The sequence below is a fragment of the Zea mays genome, chromosome 8 (assembly GCF_902167145.1).
Source record: "Zea mays cultivar B73 chromosome 8, Zm-B73-REFERENCE-NAM-5.0, whole genome shotgun sequence".
Taxonomy (NCBI): Eukaryota; Viridiplantae; Streptophyta; class Magnoliopsida; order Poales; family Poaceae; genus Zea; species Zea mays.
The window spans coordinates 163,851,570-163,879,247 of NC_050103.1; the positions used below are offsets into that span (position 1 = coordinate 163,851,570).

The 27,678-nt window shown below is 45.8% G+C and overlaps 3 protein-coding genes across 8 annotated transcripts; all 3 read right to left on the minus strand.

Moving 5' to 3' along the window:
• Positions 1-1,553: 1,553 nt before the first annotated feature.
• LOC103636274 (protein CLT1, chloroplastic) lies at positions 1,554-7,494 on the minus strand. 4 transcript variants are annotated; one of them, XR_004852180.1, is made up of 10 exons: positions 6,691-7,485; positions 5,206-5,351; positions 4,854-4,891; positions 4,652-4,767; positions 3,913-4,012; positions 3,780-3,815; positions 3,613-3,653; positions 3,413-3,533; positions 2,891-3,016; positions 1,554-2,600 (listed from the first exon to the last, which is right to left on the minus strand). XR_004852180.1 is itself a non-coding variant. In XM_008658633.3 (10 exons), the coding sequence occupies exons 1-10, from the start codon at positions 7,461-7,463 to the stop codon at positions 2,434-2,436; spliced, it is 1,674 nt and encodes a 557-aa protein (XP_008656855.1). In that variant the 5' UTR covers positions 7,464-7,478; the 3' UTR covers positions 1,554-2,433. The 4 variants fall into 4 exon arrangements, 2 of the variants coding, with proteins under 2 accessions (XP_008656855.1, XP_023156605.1); XM_008658633.3 differs by having other exon boundaries at positions 3,613-3,663; positions 6,691-7,478; XR_002749032.2 differs by lacking the exon at positions 1,554-2,600 and having other exon boundaries at positions 2,924-3,016; positions 3,368-3,533; positions 6,691-7,494.
• A 13,345-nt stretch (positions 7,495-20,839) lies between these two features.
• On the minus strand, positions 20,840-22,093 carry LOC100276819 (uncharacterized). 3 transcript variants are annotated; one of them, XM_035961386.1, is made up of 4 exons: positions 21,989-22,093; positions 21,637-21,850; positions 21,456-21,528; positions 20,840-21,291 (listed from the first exon to the last, which is right to left on the minus strand). In XM_035961386.1, the coding sequence occupies exons 1-4, from the start codon at positions 22,041-22,043 to the stop codon at positions 20,965-20,967; spliced, it is 669 nt and encodes a 222-aa protein (XP_035817279.1). In that variant the 5' UTR covers positions 22,044-22,093; the 3' UTR covers positions 20,840-20,964. The 3 variants fall into 3 exon arrangements, with proteins under 3 accessions (XP_035817279.1, XP_035817280.1, NP_001144000.2); XM_035961387.1 differs by having other exon boundaries at positions 21,637-21,870; positions 21,989-22,062; NM_001150528.2 differs by having other exon boundaries at positions 20,899-21,302; positions 21,989-22,067.
• An 864-nt stretch (positions 22,094-22,957) lies between these two features.
• LOC103636275 (putative calcium-binding protein CML19) lies at positions 22,958-23,781 on the minus strand. Its single transcript, XM_008658636.3, has one exon. The coding sequence runs from the start codon at positions 23,573-23,575 to the stop codon at positions 23,120-23,122; it is 456 nt and encodes a 151-aa protein (XP_008656858.1). The 5' UTR covers positions 23,576-23,781; the 3' UTR covers positions 22,958-23,119.
• Positions 23,782-27,678: the final 3,897 nt, after the last annotated feature.

Below are 27,678 nucleotides of genomic sequence, written 5' to 3' on the forward strand. Positions count from 1 at the left end.
TTTTCTTTGTTAGTGCTCAGTATTTTGAAGGATATACTCTGATATATCTGCAAAAAATATTAGTTTCTTCTGGTAATCCTCACAGGTTATATAAAGGCCTAGAAATACAGAAGAGGTCACAAAAGATACTCAATTTACCTTGTATACGGATCTTGGAAGCCCAAGTTCATCCACCGTCCTGGTTTGACAGCGGGCAACTCAACATTAACTGAGATTATTGGAAGAATGTTAGCATCTAGATTTTGCCAAAAGCAAAGAAATATTCCACAGAGCTAAATAAAAGTCTAAAAGAAAATCAATCAAGAGCAGTGCGAAGCGATCAGTACCAATGTGAGACCGCGAAGGAACAAGGCGGTGCCAGAGGCGAAGCAGCTCACTGAGATTATTGGAAGTATTCTGAATGTTAGCGTCTAGATTTTGCCAAAGCAAAGAAATATTCCACAGAGCTAAATAAAAGTCTAAAAGAAAATCAATCAAGAGCAGTGCGAAGCGATCAGTACCAATGTGAGATCCCGAAGGAACAAGGCGGTGCCAGAGGCGAAGCAGCTCATCATACGCGAAAGCGGAGGTGGCATCGTGCCTCGGGCTGCTTGGCATGGATCATGCCTTCCTCGGCGTGGGCACCGACGGTAACCCGAGCCTGCGGCACAAGAGTAGGTGCAACGCGACGATGAGGTCGTCGGAGCTGCTCACGAGCGATGGTGGCGTGGACGTCCCACGGCAGACGCAAGCATGGCGGTCCAGAGCCTCGGTGGGGGAGATGGGGCGGGGTCGCGCGCCCTAGCTCGTCCCCGACCGAGCCCCGGCATATAGGTTGCAGATCCAGCGCGTGCTAATGTTTGAGAGGGAGAGAGGACTCCAGCCCACGACGCCACAGTGACATCGATGGTGCATCCATGTTCAGAAGGAATCGACGAGGGACGGGGAGGGCAGGATGAGGAAGAGCAGCAGAAGCCGGAGGGGAGGTGGCGCCAGAGCCCGACGAGGTGGCGGAGCGAGCATAAGAGTCTGCGAGTGTTGGTGGGGCAGGGGGCGGCTGGGATTAGCGGGGCGAGACGGCGGTGGCAGCCTGAGCCGGAGCGTGAGAGTGAGCGGAGAGGCGAGGACGAGTTGGTGGCCGGAGCATGCGGTGGCAGCGGCAGCGAGCAACACAAGGTGGGCGAGGATGCACAATAGGAGCGCGTCGTCATCCGATGCCGTGCAGGACTCAAGAAGACGCTGGGACTAGGGGTGGTAATGGATCGTGATACAAATAGTTCTTCACAAAATGTCAAGGCCCTAAATAAATTATAGTTTAAAAATGACTAGAAATAAAGCCCGATCCTAACCCGCTTCGATCCTTAAATCTTATAGTGCAAAAATTATAGCCCATTGTCAGCCCTAGCTGGGACAGAGCGAGCGAGATGGCGGTCTCCGGAGGCTTCCAGCAAAACGTCGATGCCGTATACAAACCGATAGACGTTTCATGTGCAGCGTTGATGTGGCATCGAACGACTGATATTTAGAAGACGACGTGGCGCTCTGTATAGTCAGGTTTCCATCCGGCTTTCATATAATAATAATATATAGAAATTCATATAATAGATAGAAATACGGTCCGGGTCCGCCAAAAGTACAGCTTTCTACTGGAAATGGAAGCACACATGCTTAAAAGGATAAAAAATTCAAACATGCCCAGTCACATGGACACACATGCCAAAACACCCCATCTGGCCCATATATAGCTTCCCAGCTCCGTAGGGTACAACGTTTTCTTTCTCTCACACATGGTACAACGGTCCGGGTCCGCCAAAAGTACAGCTTTCTACTGGAAATGGAAGCACACATGCTTAAAAGGATAAAAAATTCAAACATGCCCAGTCACATGGACACACATGCCAAAACACCCCATCTGGCCCATATATAGCTTCCCAGCTCCGTAGGGTACAACGTTTTCTTTCTCTCACACATGGTACAACAACTTCCTCACAACAAACATGAAAACCTAGAAAAAAAAGACAGGAGCCGGGGAGCCAGAGGAGGGCAGGGCGGTGGCGTCGACGATGAGCAAAGGAGTACTGATGATGTTGCTGGCAGCGACAGTGATCCTCCTGTGGCTGTCATTGGTGCTGCAACCGCTGATCTTTTCACTTCGTCCCTGCGGTGATGATGCTACTGCCCCCGCTGTGCATACTCTTCTCCGACCTTCACACTCAGTAACATCAAATGTCTGACTGCCAGATACTTAGTCCTCCTCTCGATCTTTATTCCCTATATATCAGTATGCTATTTCCTCGCCTTTATTGGTGGGTATACATATATATGATATGTACCATACAACATCGGAGTACATCAGTCAGGTGGCCCTGAGGAGAACTTCTGTTCTACCTTTCGAACCCAGCACCATCTTGGAATGAAGGGTGATAAATCAATGAAGAAATGGATGCTAACTAGTCATTTTTGTTGTGAAAAAGTATTTCCAAAATGTCGTGCCTGTGGTAGGCTGTACAGTAGTAAGCCAGCGGTGAGTACTGCTGCACCCGCAACAAAGCCAGGTGGCAGAGATGATGCCACACCGATATACGGCAGTGGTAGGGTGAAAGCGTAGATGGACAGCGGAACTGCACGAGAAAACCACCATTCCTGATCAGTTCATATACCATGCTACATCTTACATGCATACAATTATAAAAGGAATGTTGGTTTTCTGCTCTAAGCCAGCTTTTGAACTGTCCAAGGCTGAAGAGCTTTTCATTGTGTTCCTAATAAATGATATAATTCAACTGACTGCTGGCAGCACTAACAGGAAGCACCCAACATTGTGAAGTTAAATGAAACCAAAGCACAAAACTTGATGTGCTATCCGCTGATGTAAGTAAATTGGATGGTGCACTCAAGACAGTATGGAAACCTGAGAATGTAGAAGCCAAGGAAGATATGACTGCCGAGGAGATCTTTAGCAGGTGTAGTAATGATATATTGAATCCCATGTTAACCAACACAAATAGTAGTGGTAGTAGCGGCGCCCCTTCACAACCTGCACAGTTTAGAAGTTTATAACAATAAGTGAGATGCTTGTTCGGCATCCTTGTACGATTCCTTCTTATAAAAAAACAATTATAAGCTAATGCGGAAATTCAAATGAATCAGAATTGTGAAGGACAACTTGGTAGTAAAGAAACATCTTAACGAACATTGCTATTTTGAATCCATTGTTGTAACTACAACTATGAATTCTCACCACACTTATAAAGTTCAACTCAAACAAGCAGGTGGGTCTAGTTATTAACCACTATCAGAATGGTGGAAACTTCAGAAACTGAATATGAATGGTAAGAAAACATTAGTGATTTGTTCACTTTTAAGAAATGTCATGGTCTAAATTTACCTTACAAAGACAAAGATTTTTGAAGGACTAAAAAAGTAGCAATACCAGATATTGATCCCATATTTAAGAAGCAGGCTGCACCATCTTTAATGTACGTTGGTAACACACGGAATGGAACTCCCCATAACTTTGACAGGAAAGGAAGCAAGAGACACATAAAAAGAGCCTGAAATGGTAATTTGCTAATTATTATGGATGGATATATACTACAACCAAAGTATTAGATAATGGGATCATGTTCTTACTTGATAAGCAGAGCCGTATGAATTGACAACAAAAAGATCAACTGAGCCACACTAGAAACAAAAGAAGAAGAGTATCGAATTAAGAAAAAGGTCTGACAGAGATGAATGGCTATGAAGATTTGACAAATGGAAAGTCTACAAAATCATGGTAATTAATGGAAGTATACCTTCAGTTTCTTAGAAGCATCTAGAAATATGATTTCCTGCAAAATTAAACTTTAGTTGGATCAGGTGAAACTGATACTCTGGCAGCTAAAGCCCTGTGGTTAGGTAACTGATTTATTAAAATAGACTTGCTACCTTCAATACTGTGTCAGCAGCTTGGAGAAAGAACGATATTATCATTAGCAGTGGCCATAAAATTCCAGTACTTTTAAATGAAGCACTAGTACCAGATCCACTGCACATGGCAAAGTAAGATTCATGTTAAATCGTATTCATGTCAAGGCAAGAGATATCTGAATCAAAAGGAAGAATTCTGGTTTGACATTTGAAAATATAACTTGGCACAGCTTGCTCATGCTGCTGCTACACAGTTCCTTAATTCTCTATTATCTCGCTACAGCAGTGACAAGCAAATTAAGGTTTCTAAAACGATCCTGCGTTGAAACACTGTAAGCCATAACACAATTCCTTAACCCCAAATGCTATAGTTTCTAACCCTATTGCAATGAACAAAAAAGAAGCGTCCCAAATGTCAAAGATGATACTTTGCTGAAACATAGTATCAAAGCCTCCATCCGCAGGAGATATGGTTGAAAGATACTTTTTATAGCATGTGTGATTTCCATAATTGCAGATAGACGTTTTATTTTTCCAGCAGCAGAAATGTAGCAATTAATGAAGTATTGTGTACTGTAACACACATGCCACCAGATGGGGTATCTTCTGGATTTAACAGAAGGTTTGCTCAAGTGCCCTTTACGATGGCATCGTTGAAAAAAAGAACACAAGTTCATGGAATACAGCTGTGAAAATACATTCAGCAGCTTTGCTGGATGCTTAGAGACCCAAATGAGTTCATTAAGAGATTACTTGCCTTGCTACAGTTATTATGACACCAACGGTCACTAGAAAGCATCCTGCTATCTCATTAATTCTATAGCGCCTCTTCAAGAAAATAGCAGATAGAAGAAGCTGCCAGACAAGATAAGTCTGCAAAAAATTAATAAAGACATTAAGACAAGTGATTAGATCTGGCTAAACAAAGATTGTAATATAACACCGATAGTCTTCATAACCTGTGACAATATTGGTATTGAAGCCCCAGAAAGAACAGCTACTCCAACAAAAACAAAACAAATAAAACTGTGAGGAGAAACTTCATATAGTTCATGTCAAGTACACTTACTTTCACGAACAGACTACCTAACCAAACTCAAAAGCATCAGTACAGAAGTACAAGTGAAGGCGTGGAACTGTTAACCTCAAATTGACTACAACAATGTTCCTAGTTTTTTGTGCACATTGAGTGGCATAAGTTATTAGAAAATCTCTAAGAGCATAGAGTTAATTGTGACTAACAGGTAGGCGGATGTTGCTTCAGTCATTACATGGCCACAAAAAAGACGAATCTGGTCTTGAGAAAATTACCTCCAGCTGCCATTCCTGCTGCTGCCGCAAAAGCCTCTAAGAGTCCTACAACTAGAAAAGGTTTCTGTGGTAGAGACAGCATCTCATCGGTGACAATGCCCGCTTGATATCGAAGATACAGGATCGAGAAATAGACAACTACATATCTGCCAAAATTAGAAGATTCAGAGCATGTTGTCAGAAACCAAGAAATAGTTCAAACAGAGTTTCACAGAAAAGATAATTTCAAATAATTAGTACACGAGTAAAATGTGTGATGTTGAACTATAACGGTAATGCCGGTCGATAATTGCTCTGGTGTCATTTTCTTTGATATCACAGTACCATCGTTCCAATTGCAGAGTAACAACCACAAAACCGTTAAGGAAGTACTGGTATTGTACACAACAGAGGTCAACGGTGCAGTTCAGATATGCAGACAATTTTATGCATTTTAAATACGGTAAGGGATTAGTCAGGAAATAGAATTATCGCAGCATGAGTAATTTTGTATATTGTGGCTAGGGGTGGTAATGGATCATGATCCAAATGCACCTTCACAAAAAGTTAGGGCCCTTAAATAATTTTAATTCAAAAATGAATAGGAATAGAGCCCGAATTTAATCCGATTTGATTCTTAAAGTTTGTACTATAAAATCTAGAGGCCATTACCACCCTTAATTGCGGCTAATAAAAAACAATGCCATGTTTATGCAGACTATCAGCCTGATGGGCTGCACTCGTTCTGCTGCAGCTGCAGGCATGGTCCTACTCTACAGTACCAATACTTTGGATCGTTGAAGCTGCAGAGTATGTTGCAGCCAAATTATTCTAGTCATATTAGAAAGCTGAAATGTGAGAAATGTCAAATGGCATTGCGGAAGGGCAACGCATCCTGTTCTCAAAAGGGTTAATGTGCACATTTTAAATCTCGTTGCTTCACTTGATAAACAAAAGCATATGCCCAGATTTCTGGGTAGCGTGAACTATGAGTGTTGTTCTCTGTGCTACCGATGCATGCTTGTGCTCATTGGTTCACTAGTCGCTGATGCATAAGCATAACAATAAATCAATACAGTAAAGTTTCTGCTGCTATTTATGTACCGTATTTACATTATTTGCTTATACCCCAATTAACATGATATGAGGCCAGCTCATGAGCTATGTCTGGCACGAGGGAAAAAAAACACGGCAGCTTGCTGTCGCAGGACGGCATCCAGATTTAGCAACAACCAAAAAATCTCGCCCCGTTATTTATTCCACGAGGCACGTGGGACCCGAAATGATTCGCCATCAACAATAGCGCACGGCTTGACTTGACGGAGACGAATCTCTACTGTTGAAGCTTCCAAGCCCAAGCGAGCACTGCTCGATGCCTCGATCCGATCGGGCACAGCAGCAGCCAGCAGCACAGCGTGTGCGCCACATCTAGTACCACGACCGATCAATGCGGGCGCAAACGAAGCGAGAGGAAAGGGGGGAGGGGGGGGAGGCGCACGGACGCACCCGAACGTGGCGAACTGCGCCAGGAAGAAGGGGTACTCCCGGAGCGGCACGAGCGCGAGCTTGTAGAGGACGCGGTTCCCCGTGCCCATGGCGACGACCGCAGCGGCGGCGATGGCCACCTCCATCCCGGCGCTCCTCCCGGCGCCCGCGCTGCTGCTCCCCGCGACCCGCCCCGCCGCCGCGCACCTTGTCGCGTCCCCCCTGCCCCTTCCAGGGCTCGTCCAGGCGTGTGCCGACGCCCACGGGTCCGCCGCGATCCACCGCGCGTGCGGCCGCGCCGCTGCGGCCAGCAGCGCCTCCCTCCTCCGCAGCGGCAGCGGCAGCATCAGCGCCGCCCCGTCGGCAGCGCGCGGCGCGGGGGCGCGGACCAGCAGCGGGCGGTGCCGCGCCGCGGAGGGGCGGCACGTGACGGGGGACGGCGCCATCCTCGGCGGGGTGGGTGGGAAGAGCCGGGACGGAACCGCCTGCCTGCGCGGCGGAGTGGCGCGATCGCTGCTGATTTTTTGTATGCGCCGGTGGTGGAATGGAATGCCTATAATGAAATGGGATGGCTGAGGAGGAAGATTCCCAGCGGGGGCGGAGGCGGAGGCGGCTCGTGCTGTTCTGCTTCGCCCCTGCTGCTTGTGTTCCCGTCCCGTTCTAAGTGCTCGTTTACTTTTTTTGTTTTTGGTGGTGGGTGCAGGCGTGGCGTGGAGGGGGCGGCGCGGCAACGCGAGCTTATTGGAGGGGAAAGCTTGTTTCTCTTCTGTTTCAATTTTGGCAGACTCGTTCATGTTTGCTGTCAGGTCCTTAGAAATTTTTTATTTGCATACATGAGGCCTGTTTGGTTCGGCTTTTTCTGAGTAGCTTTTCTGAAAAGCTGGCTGTGGGAGAAAAGCTGGCTCTGGGGAAAAGCTGGTGGTTAGAATTTACGTGTTTGGTTGGCCTGCTGTGGAGAAAAACTGTTGATGAGAATCTAGGTGTTTGGATACGCGGATTCTCAGATTGCAGATTCTGTTTCAACAAACGATACACATAAACACCGAACCAACAAAAGGTCATTACATTATAATTAGTAGAGTTCATTACAACATAACTACCGTTACATGCACATATAAAACTACGACACTAATGCATTAGCTAGTGCATCTCGAAATGCACTCATATCTAACTCATCAGATGTGGTACTACTACTCTCACCTACGGGTACATCATGACCAAGGCTATTTGGTACAAGTTGATCAAAGTCTCTATCGTGTAGAGCACTGTCCCTAATGAAGTTATACAATGTCATACAAGCAATAATTATCTTCGATTGTTTCTTCAGCGAAAAAGAAGGGAGACTTAGAAGAATTCTCCACTTCATTTTCAGCACCCCAAACGATCGCTCTATAACGTTGCGTAGCGAAGAGTGTGCATAGTTGAATACTTCTTTACTACCAATAGGTTGCCTCACATTTTGCCATTCTGAAATGTGGTACTTCTAACCCTTATAAGGTGCAAGGTACCTCTTTCTATTTGGATAACCAGAATCCACAAGATAGTATTTACCTGCTCAAAACAAATATGAACTTAAATACATATGACATCAATTAATAACGTATGATACAAAAGTACATCATACTGATATACCTTCCGGTGGATGCGGGAACCTGTCTCCACAAGTTATCAAAGTATCTTGTAATACTCTAGTGTCATGCACTGAACCTGGCCAACCCGTGACAACAAATGTGAACCTCATATCGAAGTCACAAACGGCCATTACATTCTGTGATGTGTACCCGTGCCGACCAATATATTTGGCTTGCTCCGTGGCTGGGACAGACGCGGGAAAATGACTTCCATCAATTGCTCCTATGCAATCCTTGAAATGGGGCCAAAATCTTGTCTCTCGCAACCTAGGGTGAATCTCTATGAAATTTGGGTCCTTCAGCTTGATTACGTCTGAAGACATCTTATATAGTGCATTAAGGACTTCACTATACTTGCGACTAATAGTTTCCAAGGAGTGACCAAACTTATTCCTTATCTGCCTAAATGATTGTGGACCCCCACATGCCCACAAGAAAATACCTAGAGCTTCCGTTGTACTGACACCACGACTTGTGACTTCGATATAAGCACAATATATAAGACACATATTCATGTATCATACATCAAACAAAGTTCACAGATTGACATTGTTCACAAACATACAACTCTGATTATTGAAATACATGTTCAACTCGAATAATTGGAAAATTGTGCCATGCGGAAAAGATGCGTACGACATGTTTATTTTGTAACACGGCTGCACCACGACAAGACTCATAATAGTGACGACAGTTTTACACTATAACATGAACAACAACATAGTGAAAGGGAAATGTGCCTTTGGGCCATTTCTAAGTATTTTGGTGATTGAGTGCAAACACAAGTGCTTAAATGTGAAAATGTGCCCATGGTTGAACAAAGTGCAAATCACAAGTAAAGGTATGTTTCTAAGCCTTAGTACATTGGTTTTTGTGTACTAATATCTTGTCTAAGTGTTAGAAACAGGAAGAAGAAGAAAAGAAAAGAAGTGGAGAGTGGCTCTGTACAGCCAAAGGCTGTTTCGGGCTGGGGCACCGGGCGCGGAGCAAACCAGCCGCTCTCGGGTTTTTCTCCGGCGACTTCGGCTAAAATTCACCGGACTGTCCGGTGTGCACCGGACTGTCCGGTGAGCCAACGGTCGGCCGGGCCAACGGTCGGCCGCGCGATCCGCGCGCGACACGTGGCCGGGCCAACGGTCGGAAGGAGGCACCGGACTGTCCGGTGTGCACCGGACTGTCCGGTGCGCCAGATCTGCAACGGTTGGCAACGGTCGGCTACGACTGTTATGGAAACAAATCGGGCACCGGACAGTGTCCGGTGTGCACCGGACTGTCCGGTGCGCCCGACGACAGAAGGCAAGGATGGCCTTCCAGATTTGTTCTCAACGGCTCCTAGCTGCCTTGGGGCTATAAAAGGGACCCCTTGGCGCATGGAGGAGTACACCAAGCATTCCTACAACATTGCTAAGCACCAAGACATCGATTCCGCGCATTTGATTCATTGTGATAGCATCTAGAGCTCTTGTTGAGTTGTGAACTCATTGTGTTGCGTTGCGAGCTCTTGTTGCTGCTTGTGTGCGTGTTGTTGCTCTGATTTTGAGTCTTGTGTGTGTTGCTAGTTCCCTCCTTACTCCGTATTTCTTTGTGAATCTCAAGTGTAAGGGCGAGAGGCTCCAAGTTGTGGAGATTCCTCGCAAACGGGATATTGAGAAGAAAAGCATAACACTGTGGTATTCAAGTTGATCATTGGATCACTTGAAAGGAGTTGAGTGCAACTCTCGTCCGTTGGGACGCCACAACGTGGAGTAGGCAAGTTTTGTACTTGGCCGAACCACGGGATAAATCACTGTGTCTTCTCTGTGTTGAACCTCTTGTGATTATCATCTTGTGAAAGATCTTTGCTCTAGCCACTTGGCATCAACTGTGCTAACGCTTAACAAAGTTTTTGTGGCTATAAGTCTGAATTTTACAGGATCACCTATTCACCCCCCCCCCTCTAGGTGCTCTCAATTGGTATCAAAGTCGTTCTCTTCAAGAAAGGGACTAATCGCCCGAAGAGATGGATCCTAAGGGAAAGGGGATGGTGGTCGACAACAACGAGAAGGAGTCCATCTTCAACGAGCCAAAGAATGACAAGTCTACCGACTTGGGTTCAAGCCACAAGCGAAAAGATGGGAAGAAGAAGAAGACAAGGCGCATCAAGGAGATCGTCTACTACGACAGCGACGAATCCTCTTCTTCCCAAAAGGACGACGACCACAACGACTACGAGAAAAGGAAACCGGTTAATTCGAACTTTTCTTTTGACTACTCTCGTATTCCGCAAAGTTCAAATTCGCATTTGCTCCCCATTCCACTTGGCAAGCCCCCTCACTTTGATGGAGAGGACTACGGATTTTGGAGCCACAAAATGCGTACTCACTTGTTCTCTCTCCATCCTAGCATATGGGAGATTGTAGAGAGTGGAATGCAATTTGATAGCTCGGATAGCCCTATGATTATTAATGAACAAATTCATAAAAATGCACAAGCTACTACTGTTCTCTTAGCCTCTTTGTGCAGGGAAGAGTACAATAAGGTGAGCGGCTTGGACAATGCCAAGCAGATATGGGACACCCTCAAGATCTCTCACGAGGGCAACGACGTCACCATGCTCACAAAAATGGAATTGGTGGAAGGCGAACTTGGGAGATTCGCTATGATAAGGGGGGAGGAGCCAACCCAAACATACAATCGGCTCAAGACCCTTGTCAACAAGATAAGGAGCTATGGAAGCACGCGATGGACGGACCATGACGTCGTCCGCCTAATGCTAAGGTCCTTTACCGTTCTTGATCCTCACCTCGTAAACAATATTCGTGAGAATCCCAGGTACATGAAGATGACGCCCGAGGAGGTACTCGGAAAATTTGTAAGCGGGCGGATGATGATCAAGGAGGCGAGATACGTCGACGACGCTCTAAACGGTCCAATCAACGAGCCTCAACCTTTTGCTCTAAAAGCAACACGAAGCAAGGAGGCGCTACCTAGCAAGGTGGCACAAATTGAGGCGGCCGGACTTAATGATGAAGAGATGGCTCTCATCATTAAACGCTTCAAGACGGTACTAAAGGGTCACAAGGGGCAGCCAAGCAAGACCAAGACAAAGGGGAAGCGCTCATGCTTCAAGTGCGGTAAGATTGGTCATTTTATCGCTAACTGCCCCGATAATGATAGTGACCAGGAACAGGGAAATAAGAGGGAAAAGAAGAAAAATTACAAGAAGGCAAAGGGCGAGGCGCATCTAGGCAAAGAGTGGGACTCGGACTGCTCCTCTTCCGACTCCGACAATGAAGGACTCGCCGCCACCGCCTTCAACAAATCAACCCTCTTCCCAAACGAGCGTCACACATGCCTTATGGCAAGGGAGAAGAAGGTATGTACTCGGAACTCTACCTATGCTTCTTCAAGTGAGGACGAATCTAGTGATGAGGATGAAGTAGATTACTCATGTTTGTTTAAGGGCCTAGATAGAACCAAGGTAGACAAAATTAATGAATTGATTGATGCCCTGAATGAGAAGAACATACTTTTAGAAAAGCAAGAGGATTTATTGTATGAAGAACATGATAAATTTGTAGAAGCTCAAAGATCTCATGCTCTAGAAGTTAAAAGAAATGAAATGCTTTCTTGTGAATTATCTTCTTGTCATGATACAATTTCCAAATTAAGGAGCATTAATGATGATTTGAATGCTAAGTTAGAGATTGCTAGTAAATCCACCTCTTGTGTAGAAAATGTTGTAGCGTGCACTAGGTGTAAAGATATTAACATTGATGCTTATAGTGAACACCTAGCTTGCATTTCAAAATTAAATGAAGAGGTAGCTAGTCTTAATGCCCAACTTAAGACTAGCAAAAGTGATTTTGAGAAACTAAAATTTGCTAGGGATGCCTACACGGTTGGTAGACACCCCTCAATTAAGGATGGGCTTGGCTTCAAGAGGGAAGCCAAGAACTTAACAAGCCATAAGGCTCCCATTCCCGCTAAGGAAAAAGGGAAGGCACCTATGGCTACTAGTGCTAAAAAGAACCATGCCTTTTTGTATCATGATAGGAGACATGCTTATAGGAGTAACAATGCTTATGATGTTTTTGATTCTTATCACATGATTGCTTCTAGCTCTTCTTATATGCATGGTAGAAATATGTCTAGGAAAAATGCTATTCATCATGTGCCTAGAAAGACTGTTATTCATGCTCCTAGGAAAGTAGTGAATGAACCTTCAACAATTTATCATGCCTTGAATGCTTCCTTTGCAATTTGTGGAAAGGATAGAAAGGTAATTGCTAGAAAGTTAGGGGCTAAATGCAAGGGTGATAAAACTTGCATTTGGGTCCCTAAGGACATTTGTGCTAACCTTGTAGGACCCAACATGAGTTGGGTACCTAAAACCCAAGCCTAAATTTGCCTTGCAGGTTTATGCATCCGGGGGTTCAAGCTGGATTATCGACAGCGGATGCACAAACCATATGACGGGGGAGAAGAAGATGTTCACCTCCTACGTCAAAAATAAGGATTCCCAAGATTCAATTGTTTTCGGTGATGGGAATCAAGGCAAGGTAAAAGGTTTAGGTAAAATTGCAATTTCTAACGAGCACTCCATATCTAATGTGTTTTTAGTTGAGTCACTTGGATATAATTTGCTATCTGTCAGTCAATTATGTAATATGGGGTATAACTGTCTATTCACAAATGTAGATGTGTCTGTCTTTAGAAGAAGTGATGGTTCACTAGCTTTTAAGGGTGTATTAGACGGCAAACTTTATTTAGTTGATTTTGCAAAAGAAGAGGCCGGTCTAGATGCATGCTTAATAGCTAAGACTAGCATAGGCTGGCTGTGGCATCGCCGCTTAGCACATGTGGGGATGAAGAACCTCCATAAACTTCTAAAGGGAGAACACGTGATAGGTCTAACTAATGTTCAATTCGAAAAAGATAGACCTTGTGCAGCTTGTCAAGCAGGGAAACAGGTGGGAGGCTCTCATCACACCAAAAATGTGATGACGACATCAAGACCCTTGGAGATGCTGCATATGGACCTCTTCGGACCCGTCGCCTATCTGAGCATAGGAGGAAGTAAGTATGGTTTAGTTATTGTTGATGACTTTTCCCGCTTCACTTGGGTGTTCTTTTTGCAGGAAAAATCCGAAACCCAAGGGACCCTCAAACGCTTCCTCAGGAGAGCTCAAAATGAGTTTGAGCTCAAAGTGAAGAAGATAAGGAGCGACAACGGATCCGAGTTCAAGAACCTTCAAGTGGAGGAGTTTCTTGAAGAGGAAGGGATCAAGCACGAGTTCTCCGCTCCCTACACACCACAGCAAAATGGTGTGGTAGAGAGGAAGAACAGGACGCTCATCGACATGGCGAGGACGATGCTAGGAGAGTTTAAGATCCCCGAGTGCTTTTGGACGGAAGCCGTGAACACGGCTTGCCACGCCATCAACAGGGTCTACCTTCATCGTCTCCTCAAGAAGACTTCGTATGAGCTGCTAACCGGTAACAAACCCAATGTATCTTACTTTCGTGTATTTGGGAGCAAGTGCTACATTCTAGTGAAGAAAGGTAGAAATTCTAAGTTTGCTCCCAAAGCAGTAGAAGGGTTTTTGTTAGGTTATGACTCAAATACAAAGGCGTATAGAGTCTTCAACAAATCATCGGGTTTGGTTGAAGTCTCTAGCGACGTTGTATTTGATGAGACTAATGGCTCTCCAAGAGAGCAAGCTGTTGATCTTGATGATGTAGATGAAGAAGATGTTCCAACGGCCGCTATGCGCACCATGGCGATTGGTGATGTGCGACCACAGGAACACTTGGAGCAAGATCAACCTTCTTCCTCAACTATGGTGCATCCCCCAACACAAGACGATGAACAGGTTCATCAACAGGAGGCGTGTGATCAAGGGGGAGCACAAGATGATCATGTGATGGAGGAAGAAGCGCAACCGGCACCTCCAACCCAAGTTCGAGCGATGATTCAAAGGGATCATCCCGTCGACCAAATTCTGGGTGAAATTAGCAAGGGAGTAACTACTCGATCCCGATTAGTTAATTTTTGTGAGCATTACTCCTTTGTCTCTTCTATTGAGCCTTTCAGGGTAGAGGAGGCCTTGCTAGATCCGGACTGGGTGTTGGCCATGCAGGAGGAGCTCAACAACTTCAAGAGGAATGAAGTTTGGACACTGGTGCCTCGTCCGAAGCAAAATGTTGTGGGAACCAAGTGGGTGTTCCGCAACAAACAAGACGAGCACGGGGTGGTGACGAGAAACAAGGCTCGACTTGTGGCAAAAGGCTATGCCCAAGTCGCAGGTTTGGATTTCGAGGAGACTTTTGCTCCTGTGGCTAGGCTAGAATCAATTCGAATCTTGCTAGCATATGCCGCTCATCATTCTTTCAGGTTGTACCAAATGGATGTGAAGAGCGCTTTCCTCAACGGGCCAATCAAGGAGGAGGTGTACGTGGAGCAACCCCCTGGCTTCGAGGATGAACGGTACCCCGACCATGTGTGTAAGCTCTCTAAGGCGCTCTATGGACTTAAGCAAGCCCCAAGAGCATGGTATGAATGCCTTAGAGACTTTCTAATTGTTAATGCTTTCAAGGTTGGGAAAGCTGATCCAACTCTTTTTACAAAGACATGTGATGGTGATTTGTTTGTGTGCCAAATTTATGTCGATGACATAATATTTGGTTCTACTAATCAAAAGTCTTGTGAAGAGTTTAGCAGGGTGATGACGCAGAAATTCGAGATGTCGATGATGGGCGAGTTGAACTACTTCCTTGGGTTCCAAGTGAAGCAACTCAAGGACGGCACTTTCATCTCCCAAACGAAGTATACGCAAGATCTGCTAAAGCGGTTTGGGATGAAGGACGCCAAGCCCGCAAAGACTCCGATGGGAACCGACGGACACACCGACCTCAACAAAGGAGGTAAGTCCGTTGATCAAAAAGCATACCGGTCAATGATAGGGTCTTTACTTTATTTATGTGCTAGTAGACCGGGTATTATGCTTAGCGTATGCATGTGTGCTAGATTTCAATCCGATCCTAAGGAGTGTCACTTAGTGGCGGTGAAGCGGATTCTTAGATATTTGGTTGCTACGCCTTGCTTCGGGCTCTGGTATCCAAAGGGGTCTACCTTTGACTTGGTTGGATACTCAGACTCCGACTATGCTGGATGTAAGGTCGATAGGAAGAGTACATCAGGGACGTGCCAATTCTTAGGAAGGTCCCTGGTGTCGTGGAACTCTAAGAAACAAACATCCGTTGCCCTATCCACCGCTGAGGCCGAGTATGTTGCCGCAGGACAGTGTTGCGCGCAACTACTTTGGATGAGGCAAACCCTCAGGGACTTTGGCTACAATCTGAGCAAAGTCCCACTCCTATGTGACAATGAGAGTGCTATCCGCATGGCGGAAAATCCTGTTGAGCACAGCCGCACAAAGCACATAGACATCCGGCATCACTTTTTGAGAGACCACCAGCAAAAGGGAGATATCGAAGTGTTTCATGTTAGCACCGAGAACCAGCTAGCCGATATCTTTACCAAGCCTCTAGATGAGAAGACCTTTTGCAGGCTGCGTAGTGAGCTAAATGTCTTAGATTCGCGGAACTTGGATTGAATTGTAGCATACATGTGTTTATGCCTTTGATCATGTTCATTCTGCATTTTGTTGCCTACTGTGGTGCTCAAGTTGTACAAACACTCCCTGGACCTCACAAGTCCGTTGCAAAGTGATGCACATGTTTAGGGGGAGTTGTATTACAACTTGACCCTTTGAGACTAACCATATGCTTGAGTTTGCTTGATTTAGTCTCGAAGGAGTATTGAAAGGGAAAAGGTGGACTTGGACCATGAAAGACTTCCACTGCACTCCGATGAGAGGGTAACTTATTCCAAGTCCATCTCATGAACTCTAGTTGCCATTTGCTCTTAATTGAAGATTTTGGTGAGGCAATGGGGTTAGAGGGCCAAGATTGATCCCGTTTTGGTGCTTGATGCCAAAGGGGGAGAAAATAAAGGCCAAAGTAATAAATGGATCAGCTACCACTTGAGAGATTTGAAAATAGTAGAGTAAAGCTTTTGGTTTGTCAAAACTTTGTTTATTGTCTCTTCTGTCAAAAGTTGGCTTCTTGTGGGGAGAAGTAGTGATTATGGGAAAAAGGGGGAGTTTTTGAAATATTTGATCAATCTCTTTTGGAATGACTCTCTTTATGCTTCAACATGTGTGTTTGACTTAGAGATAGAGATTTGAGTTTAATTTGCAAAAACAAACCAAGTGGTGGCAAAGGATGATCCATATATGCCAAAAATGAATCAAATTTATTCTATTTGAAGTGATTTTGCACTTGTTCTAGTTGCTTTATGTTGTGTTGGCATAAATCACCAAAAAGGGGGAGATTGAAAGGGAAATGTGCCTTTGGGCCATTTCTAAGTATTTTGGTGATTGAGTGCAAACACAAGTGCTTAAATGTGAAAATGTGCCCATGGTTGAACAAAGTGCAAATCACAAGTAAAGGTATGTTTCTAAGCCTTAGTACATTGGTTTTTGTGTACTAATATCTTGTCTAAGTGTTAGAAACAAGAAGAAGAAGAAAAGAAAAGAAGTGGAGAGTGGCTGTGTACAGCCAAAGGCTGTTTCGGGCTGGGGCACCGGACTGTCCGGTGTGCACCGGACAGTGTCCGGTGCGCCAGACCAGTGCGGAGCAAACCAGCCGCTCTCGGGTTTTTCTCCGGCGACTTCGGCTAAAATTCACCGGACTGTCCGGTGTGCACCGGACTGTCCGGTGAGCCAACAGTCGGCCGGGCCAACGGTCGGCCGCGCGATCCGCGCGCGACACGTGGCCGGGCCAACGGTCGGAAGGAGGCACCGGACTGTCCGGTGTGCACCGGACTGTCCGGTGCGCCAGATCTGCAACGGTTGGCAACGGTCGGCTACGACTGTTATGGAAACAAATCGGGCACCGGACAGTGTCCGGTGTGCACCGGACTGTCCGGTGCGCCCGACGACAGAAGGCAAGGATGGCCTTCCAGATTTGTTCTCAACGGCTCCTAGCTGCCTTGGGGCTATAAAAGGGACCCCTTGGCGCATGGAGGAGTACACCAAGCATTCCTACAACATTGCTAAGCACCAAGACATCGATTCCGCGCATTTGATTCATTGTGATAGCATCTAGAGCTCTTGTTGAGTTGTGAACTCATTGTGTTGCGTTGCGAGCTCTTGTTGCTGCTTGTGTGCGTGTTGTTGCTCTGATTTTGAGTCTTGTGTGTGTTGCTAGTTCCCTCCTTACTCCGTATTTCTTTGTGAATCTCAAGTGTAAGGGCGAGAGGCTCCAAGTTGTGGAGATTCCTCGCAAACGGGATATTGAGAAGAAAAGCATAACACTGTGGTATTCAAGTTGATCATTGGATCACTTGAAAGGAGTTGAGTGCAACTCTCGTCCGTTGGGACGCCACAACGTGGAGTAGGCAAGTTTTGTACTTGGCCGAACCACGGGATAAATCACTGTGTCTTCTCTGTGTTGAACCTCTTGTGATTATCATCTTGTGAAAGATCTTTGCTCTAGCCACTTGGCATCAACTGTGCTAACGCTTAACAAAGTTTTTGTGGCTATAAGTCTGAATTTTACAGGATCACCTATTCACCCCCCCTCTAGGTGCTCTCACATAGTTCGGACCACCAGGCTCTGTTGTCGGACGACCACCATCTAACTGGACTTAACATTCATCTCGAAAGCACGGCGCAGCCAAGCGTTCCTTCCTTCTTTGGTCTTCAGTGTTGCAAATACATCTCTATACTTTTCTCCATCAACAAATGAGTGGCAAAGAAATGTAAGTCGCTGCCTTCCGGTGAACCATCTTCGATCACTTGTTGCAACTGAGCAGCAACCTCAACACGAACAGGGTCGGTCTCAGCAGAGGTGATGGACTTGTTAGTGGTCATGGAACGCGACTCAAAAGCCTCCACTAGGTGTTTCATGTATTCTTCCCTCGTATCTTTTTTCTTCTTAGGTTTAGGAGAATCATGGCGCACCTTACGCTTCCCAGACGCATTTGAGCATGGGTCAGGTGTGCTGTTTTCACCCCCACCTAAATTGGCTTCGACATGATCATCAAATGATGAATTTGCATCCTCGACGCCCGGAACAAGGGTTGTTTCATTTGTGCAGACAATGGGTCCAAACATAACCTTTAGCTCGTCCTCATTCTCAAGGGGGGCTGTTTTGAACATAATACACCCTGGCATTGCCTGCAGCAACATGGTATTTCCTACTTCCAGATGGCCATTACTATTGTTAATCTAAAAAATAAAAAATTAAGTCTACTTACTTCATTTTGCTTAGCCCACCACTCATCTGGAGCACTGATTGAACCAGTATGAGGGTCTTGACCAAGACCTGTAGCCCTTTCATTAAGTGTTTTCCACTGGGTGAACATTCTCTTTAAGGAGTCCCACCTATTCTTCATTTGATCCCTGGTGTAAGTGTGACCAGTGTGTTCCTTAAACTTCCTTATCAGGTTAGCATACCCTTCTGCATTTAGAAACTGTTGTGGCCTGTTCCGAGCATTGACCTCTTCTACACAAATTTCTGTGTAAATTTTGGTTGCTCTACTATCCCACTTTGCAATCACTTTGCCAGACTTGTCCATCTAGTGCAAAACAAGTGTACAGTATTGAAAATATGTATTGAAGTGCACTTACTAAGAAAACAAAATGAACACGTAAGGGACCATAATAACATAAGGTATTATCATAAGGAGTCACATTCGGTTTGCCATAATTACATATATAGACTTCAGGAATTCAAGTGCTGGTGGACACAAAAGCACAGGGAACACTTTACAACTACGCATTAAGCAAAAGGCTGATCTATCCCTGTTACCCTAACACCTGACTCCAAGGTTCACCATGTTATAACTTAAACCTCATTGTCACTAAACGAAGGCATCTGATCGGAGTCATATTCAAGACCCCTGAAGTTTTCGAAGTGCTCCGCAAAGTCCCAGTCTGGACTAAGGTCGTCGTCAGCAGGGGGTGGTGAGGACAAGGCTGACGGTTCGTAGCTGCTGTTACCCTGGTTGTTTACGTTGTTGACGTTGTCCAAATTCTCTTGCAACACCATAGAGTCTTGCTCTAGCATGCAAGCTATATCCTCCAATGCTACACGAAGTTTGGTAGCGTCAAATGAGGTCAACCCGCGTCCAGGACGGATTGTTTCCCTCGCTACGGAAAAAATCTTGTCCGCAATCTCTTGCATCCTTCCAATTGCCTTGTCGGCTATGGAGTCTGCTGAATCCATCTGATGTGGATTTATTAGGTCGTTAGTATACCAGACATGGGGACTATCTACACAAATTTGGCGTAGTGACATGTCCAGTGCCTCGGCTGCTTATAAACTAGGGTAGAAGTACCAAAATTAACTAGGAACATGTGTACTAATAAAAGTACTAACACACTGTGAATGGATTCCCCAAAAACGTGAACATATTTGCAACTCGATCTTCGAATACATACACACCAAGTAAAGCAGTAAAAAGGACAAAGAAAATGATGTGAACATCACCTTCGTAGGAGTGGAGCTTCTGATGCAACAGGAAAAAACCGCTGACTCGCCGAAATCTGAACATCAAATGTCACACGATAATCGTTAGTAACCAGTTGTGAAATAGTCTTGATTAGAGGGGGAAGTATTAACCACGGGCGTGGATGCAACCTAAACCCTAATCAGTACATGGGGGAGGAACGAATCCGTAACAGCACATGGGGGAGGAGACCTGTACAAATGGAAGTTACGAATGTACCTGCGAAGACGAGGAGTTCAGATACGGGAGGAGTGCAACCTTGACGACGAGTTGCGATACGGGAGGAGTCCAACCTTGCCGACGGAGTTGCGGCGGCGCGGGCAAAACCCTGGCGACGTCAACAGTCAGGGACCTTTTCCAAACGAGGCAGCCGGGGGAGGACGACGAGCGGATACGGAACGGAATGGAGGAAATGAACCGCGTACCTGAGAAGACGAGAGGAATGTGGCGGATGAGCAGAGGGGAGTGTGCTCGAGGCCCCCGACCCGCTGCGGCGGAGGAGGCGGCGGCGGTCGTTGCGAGGGGAGAGAGCTGAGACGCGGGCGCGGTGGAAACCCTATCGCGAATTAACCCCAACTTCCAGAGGACACGTGCTTCGGGTGGCTTTTCGTTTCCTGTACGCGGGCGGCTTCTGTGAGAAGCGCGGTGGGCAAAAGCTGCCCCAAAAGCTACGCGTTTGGCCGCGGCTTCTGCTTTTGGCGGCCAGAAGCCGCCCAGAATCTCAACCAAACGGGGGCATGACCGCGTGAGTTTTTTTGTAAACAATACGGTTTCCACTTTCCAAGATGGTCGCCGCTAGACATGTGTCTCTTGCTTACTATACAATATTGTCTTGTTGTCGAATATTTATTGTCGAATAATTTATTTTTTAACTAAAACGTGATAAATAAAAAAGAATAAAAAAATTAAGAATTTTTATCGAATTAATATTAGTTAGTGTTTTCTATATGATACTCACAATTATATACCTGCCATCACAAAAACTGCCCATTATCTATTTTGGGATTAGATTTCTGATTAAATTGACTAAATTTCTAACACATATCATACATATTCCATGCTTATATATATAATTCTTTGCTTGTTTCAGCTGCAGATCGAGTCCTATCCACTGCACGTACGTGTGCAAATTAATCTCATAATACACATCAGAACCCTCTCTTGGTCCACAGAGACAGTCACAGCTAGGCTCACAGCCTCTTGGACTTGATGAGGTAGGCGACGGAGCCGGAGGTGGCGAGGGGCACGACGACGTCGTCGGACAGCCAGCCCAGGCCCGGCAGGATCCTCTTGGCCAGCAGCGCGCACGCCGGGGCGCCGAACAGCAGCGCGCCAAGCTCCAGGCTCGCCTTCCCCACCCTGAAGCTGCCCGCCTTCACCACCTCCCTGCTCATCGCCTCGAACTCCTCCTTCGTCACCTTGCCGTCCGACCTGTGGTGCTTCTGCAGCAGCATTAATTCAGATCCATGCACTATCGGTGAGAGCTAGCTAGCTAGTGTCTTCCATTCCATGCCACGGCGGGCGGATGGAAACAGAAAAGAAGAAGAAGAAGAAGACGGGAAGGAAAAGAACACAGCATGCATCATCGTACGTACGTTGTATGCCTCCTCGAGGGCTTTCTTCTCCGCTAACCTGTACTGCAGCTGCCCACGTTCCTCGCAGAACATCCTGCATGCATACGCAGAGAAATGTTCAGTGCTCGCAGGTTTCCATGCATGCCGCCGCGCAATCGCGCATGCAGTGGATGGATGCAATGCGACGCTAGCTCTAGCTTACTCGATGAGCTCGAAAATGGCGTGGTAGAACTCGTCGAAGGATTGCACGCGGGCAACGACGTCGTCGTAGTGGTCTTCCATGAACGCAACAAGCTTCTCTGCGTCGTCGCTAGGCTTTAGGCGGTTCGAGACTCCGGCCGCCGGTGGCTCGGCGCCCTTTCCATCGGCGACCTTTTGGGATGACGATCTCTCATCACTCGTAGCAGCTCCACCAGCTACGTACGAGAGATCATCACTGTCATTAATTATTCGTTACGAACAAATCTCGATCGCAACGCAATGCAGAGGTCAGCTCACATGGCTGAGACATGGTGGTAATTGAAGCTTTGCAGATAAAACGCATGCGTACATACCTTGCTTCTCCTCAATAATGTCCTCTCCTCGTTCCATCCCCGATGATATATTCATTCATAGGACATAGGTTACGTCTATATATATATATACGGCAGGATCATATATATGCCAGACTTGTTGTTCCTTGAGTAGGACATGGACGATGGCATTGCCTGGACAGTAAGCAAGAGCAGATCGAAGGCAGACAAATTAAAAACGCTAGCTACAAGACACGAATCGGCTAACCTCTGCGAGAACCTACACCATGTGTGTGATATATAGCTCCCTCACTGCAAGCATTTGGATTAATTTGGGCAAAGAATACTGCACGTACGCAAGGCCCAGGGGCAAGACAATTTTTTCGGTCGCTTCAAAGAAAAGTAAATCACGGCTAGTAGTAATTTGGATTTGGGCAAGAGAATTTGGCAGCCGTGCGGGACAATTTGGTGGATCAAGTTTTTCGATCATATATATTCTATAGCACTGGAAGGGCACAGCTGAGAAAAAACATGACTAAGGGGATATAGGTGAGCACACCACAAAAACTAAGGACAACAAATTAAAAAACCCTATATAAAACCGGAACAAAGGAATACTAGAACCGAGACAGAAACTGAAACAGATTTCCTGGGTGTGTGTAGTACTTACACTGACACAGGGAAACTGTTTTCACTGACGGTATGGAGATCGCGCAGAGATTTTTTTTTCTTCATTTTCTACTGTCGATTAAGTAATTGTCCTGTCGGTCTGCCTTGCCATTGAGATACAGTGCTCATTGATCTTGGGTTATGTAAGTCAGATCGCTTGTAGTGAAAAAAAATAAAGAAAGAAAAGTGCTAGAAATGGTCTGACCTATCAGTACGTCGGATGAGGCTCGTGTCAAAGGACCAAATACTTTGACCCAATCGTCTTTCTTTTCTTTTCTTTTCTTTTTTGCCGGCCTGACCGAACATAATGTTTGATCAGGTCATCCGTGAATTAAACGAAAGTGTTTAAATGTGATGTAAATACGTTTGAGCAATGCAAGTCACATAGATGAATCTGACACAGAAACAAACTAGTAGTAATTAATTGACGTTTGAATTCGGACGACAGGCAAAAACAAGCAGCAAGTAAATAATCACACGTATTCACACAACACAATCCGTTAGCTATGCATCCATCATGACCCTGAATTCCTCGAAGCTGAGCACGCCGTCGCCGTCGAGGTCGAACCTGCAGATCATGGCCGTGCACTCGGCAACGTCCTGGTGGGAGCCGAGCCTGGCGAGCATCCGCTTCAGGCTCAGCGGCGTGATGCAGCCCTGCCCTTCCACGGCGTACATCCGGAACGCCTCCCTCAGCCCCCGCCGTCGCTCCTCCTCCTCCTCCTCCTCCGCCGCCGTTGTCCCCGCCAGCGCCAGCAGCTCCTCCTGGCTCAGCAGCCCGTCGCCGTCGCCATCCGCCGACGCCACCAGGCGGTCCGCCTCCTCCGCCGACACGTCCTCGCCCAGCGCCGCCCTCATGCACGCCCGCAGCTCGGCCGCCGACAGCTTGCCGTCGCCGTCGCGGTCCAGCGCCGAGAACACGCGGCTGAACTCGGATGGTGCGCGCGCCGCCGGAGCCATTGGCACGGTTCAGCGATTGGTTACGTTTTCTTCTCAGGCGCGCGGCTATGCGTTGCGGATGACTAGAGGGAGGCGGAGTGGGAACTGTCTCTGCAACTGCAACTGCAGTGGTTCTCTTGCAGGTTGCAGCTACATATAGAGAGAGAGAGCTGTATGTATGAGCAGCAAGCAATCATGCGTGCGTGCCAATGGTGGACATGGACATCGTGTTGATGCATTCAAGGCATAAATAAACAAATGCCTGATGGAGAGGAACGGGTCGGTCACTACGTACCTGCCAAGAAAAATTCATACCCGCACGCACAGCACACCATGGGCCGCCTCTCCCTTTGCAAATTGCAATGCAATAATCAATTGAGCTGCAATCGATTCCGACAGATAGGTACTTGGTCAGCTGCTCCGGCCTTGATGATGATTTTACATTGGGACGCCAGCCAGTCTCTTTCATACGGCCGGCGTGCAAGAACTTGAGCCAGTGTTAGCTGTTTGACCAAACACACAGCCGAGAGTGATTGAAACCCGCCGATTACTTCTCCAGTCAAAAAATGTTTGCTTCCTTTTATCTATCGCATACTGCGTGTTCTCAAGAGGCTGCCCTCCCCTCAGTCACAGGCTCACAGCCGTATTGGATTGCCGAGATTAGGCCATCATTGAAAACACAACCGTTTGGTTCCCAAAATGTAACGTAAATGGTAATAGTAATGGTTTGCATTCGATTACCAGCGGTAACAAGTTTGAATAGGCTGGTATCAATTTCTAGTGTGGTATCCGATTACAGTTAGACTTAAACAAACATGATCTAACGTTATTTGTTACATATTATATTACAAACATATAAACCAAACAACACCAATTTTTTTAGTCCCAACATAATACCACGATATTTGAGTGTATCATAATATTTTAGATTAAAAGGTGTTTGAAAGCACAAATAAAAACTAAAAGGGAATTAGGCTTACACCTAGTTCCTAATTGATTTTGGTGGTTGAATTCACCAACACAAATAATTGGACTAACTAGTTTGCTCCAGTCTATAAGTTATACAGGTGCCAAAGGTTCACACTGTAGGAAACGGGTGACGCCTAAGAGGGGGGTGAATTAGGACTTCTAAAACTTTCGCTAAACTAGGCCACAATTAAATCCCTAGAGCAAAACCTATGCAAATAGTCAAACTAGAATGTGCAAACTAGGTTTTGTCTAAGTGTTGCTATCTCTACCGCAAAGGCTAAGTTTCAATCTACACTAGATATGTATGAATACAAGATTGAAACTTAAATGCTTAATATAAATGCGGAAACTTAAAGAGCAAAGTAGAGAAGCAAACTCTCGTGGATGACGCCGGTATTTTTACCGAGGTATCCGGAACCGTGCAAGGTCCCGACTAATCCTCGTTGGTGCCCCTACGCGAAGGGAAGCCCACGCGAGGGCCAAGCACCTCGGTCGAGTAACTCCTTAGAGAGTCGCGGGCCTTCTCCACACGCAAGTGGTGCTCCGCTTCCGGCTCCTCTCGGACGCTCCCCGCCGTCTCCACTATCGAGCTTCCGGCCGAAACGCCGCGGGCCTCGTTCCCTCCGGTACACGGTGGCGGCCGTGACACAAACGCGGTTGTCACGGTCTCGCAAGACTCTCGCCCCACTCGGTACAATTACAATGGCTCACGCAAGAGCCGAGGGGTTGTGAGGTTTATCTAAACTCACTCAACAATCTAGGGTTCACCTAGAGCAAGCGCTAAAGCGGTCTAACTAACCTAAGCACTTCGCAAAGCACCTACGCTAATCACCGAGTGATTCTATTAAGCACTTGGGTGTTTGAGCACTTGGAAATGTCTACAATATGCCTTGGTATGTTGCTTGGGCTCCCACACCTCCAAATGGTCGGTTGGGTGAAGTATATATAGGCCCCAACTCAAATATAGCTGTTGGACAGAAAGCAGCAGCTTTCTGTCGTCGGGTGCACCGGACAGTCCGGTGCACCACCGGACACTGCACAGTAGATGTCCGGTGCACGCCACGTCAGCCGACCGTTGGCGCCTGTAGCAGTCGACCGTTGGATCCGACCGTTGCCGTCTGCCCGTGGCACACCGGACAGTCCGGTGCACACCGGACAGTCCGGTGCTACAGCCAGAGAACGCCTGACTGCGGCCTCTTTGCGCAGACTGTCCGGTTGTCCCACCGGACAGTCCGGTGCACACCGGACAGGTACTGTTCACTGTCTGGTGCGCCACCAGGCGCTGGCTGACAGCCCTCTTCTGGGATTTCTTCGTTGATTCCTTCGGGCTTCTTTTGTTCTTGAGTCTTGGACTTCTATGCATCTTCTTATGTCTTCTTTTGAGGTGTTGCATCCTCATTGCCTAGGTCCAATCCTCACCGCATCCTGTGGACTACAATTATAAACACTAGCAAACACATTAGTCCACAAATTGTGTCAATCATCAAACACCAAAACTTACTTAGCCAAATGGCCCGGGGTCCATTTTCCTTACAATCTCCCCCTTTTTGGTGATTGATGACAACACAACCAAAGCAAGCAAATAATACAAGTATTTGAATGTAAATATGCAATCTACTTGCTAGGATGCATGATTGTCCCCTTAACGTGATATTATGGACTTAAGCCTCCCCCTAAATCCATAATTCACATACTTCCTATTTTTGGACCAAATAACCAAAACCACTTGAAAATCATTTGGATATATAAAATTTTAAATTGGCGGTGTTTGGTGTTTGATACATTTTTCATTGCTTTGGTCCCTACAAATTCTCCCCCTTTGGAATCAACCACCGAAAAGGAAGACATTTAAAAGCATGTAGGAAGTAAATAAAACTTGCCCTTATAAGGAATTCTAGTAGAACAAAAACATATGAAAACTCCCCCTAAATGAGTGTTCTCTTTTAGAAAGAAATTTCTCCCCCTTTTTAGAGACGAAGAAATACTCCCCCTGACAGAGATCTTCTACTTAGGAAAAAGCATGTGAACATTAGAGGAGCAAGTCATGATTTGAATAGACTAACTTCCCTTATGCATAGGTAACAAAATATGATTGAACCACTTATGCATTTATAGCAACAAGGAAGTATAAGATGTGAAATAATAGTCTAACCAAATGTCGGAGAAGACATGTAAATGATGTAAGATGACAGTTCTTGGAGATATGCAGTGGAAGATTGTTGTCTTTCTCCGGGGACCTCATTTTCCTTACAATGAGACTATCACATGAAATAGACTTGAAAAGGTGTTAGTCTCAAAGTATTAGATTATAGAGTAACATCCCCCTGAAGATGTGCATACAAGTTTTGAATACTTGTTGGAGACATGCACTTTGATTTGATATCAAGAGGGGCAAATTATCTATAATCCGAACTTTGGCACATATAAGTTAAATGATACAACTTGTAGAAATCAAAGTTTTCAATTGATGCATCATTTACTATGGAGTGATATAGAAGCTATGTGTCGTGCTTAAATAAATATTTTAAGCCATGTAGGTTTGCTTAAGTGTATGAATTTAAAACAAGCAATCCTACCATATGATTCACCTAGTATGCATAATTTTAAGCAAAGGTAAATAACAAATGTAATACTAGGCAAGAAAGGTAAACTAGATACAAGGTAAATAGATACGCATATCTAAAAACAAGTGATACAATAAATCTAGTTACCTTAGTCATGGGTGGGAAATTTGGGTCCAAAATTTTCACTAACACACTTGGCAATAAACTTGATCCAATATGATGTATCCCATGATATACATCCCAACTTTGCCAAGTCTCCAAATTTCCCGATATCTTCGGTCCACTCACTTCCCTTTCGGGATCCAAACCTTCTTGGTGCTTTTCATGGTTGAAATTATTTCTTTTGGCACCCAGATGCGTTTGGCTCCCTTTCCTTTGTTGGCTTGCTTGTTGGCCTTGATAGCTATCACCTTTCCATCCTTTTTCTTTTTGATCAAATATGGTGTAGCAGTCTTTTTGTCCACCTTTTTGATGTAGGTGTTGGAGATTTTGCTTGATGGCTTTTGCTTGAGCTTTTTCCTTTGCTTATCCCCGGTCATCGTCTTGCATTGGAAAGACTTGTGGCCTTCCTTGTGGCATAACCTACAAATC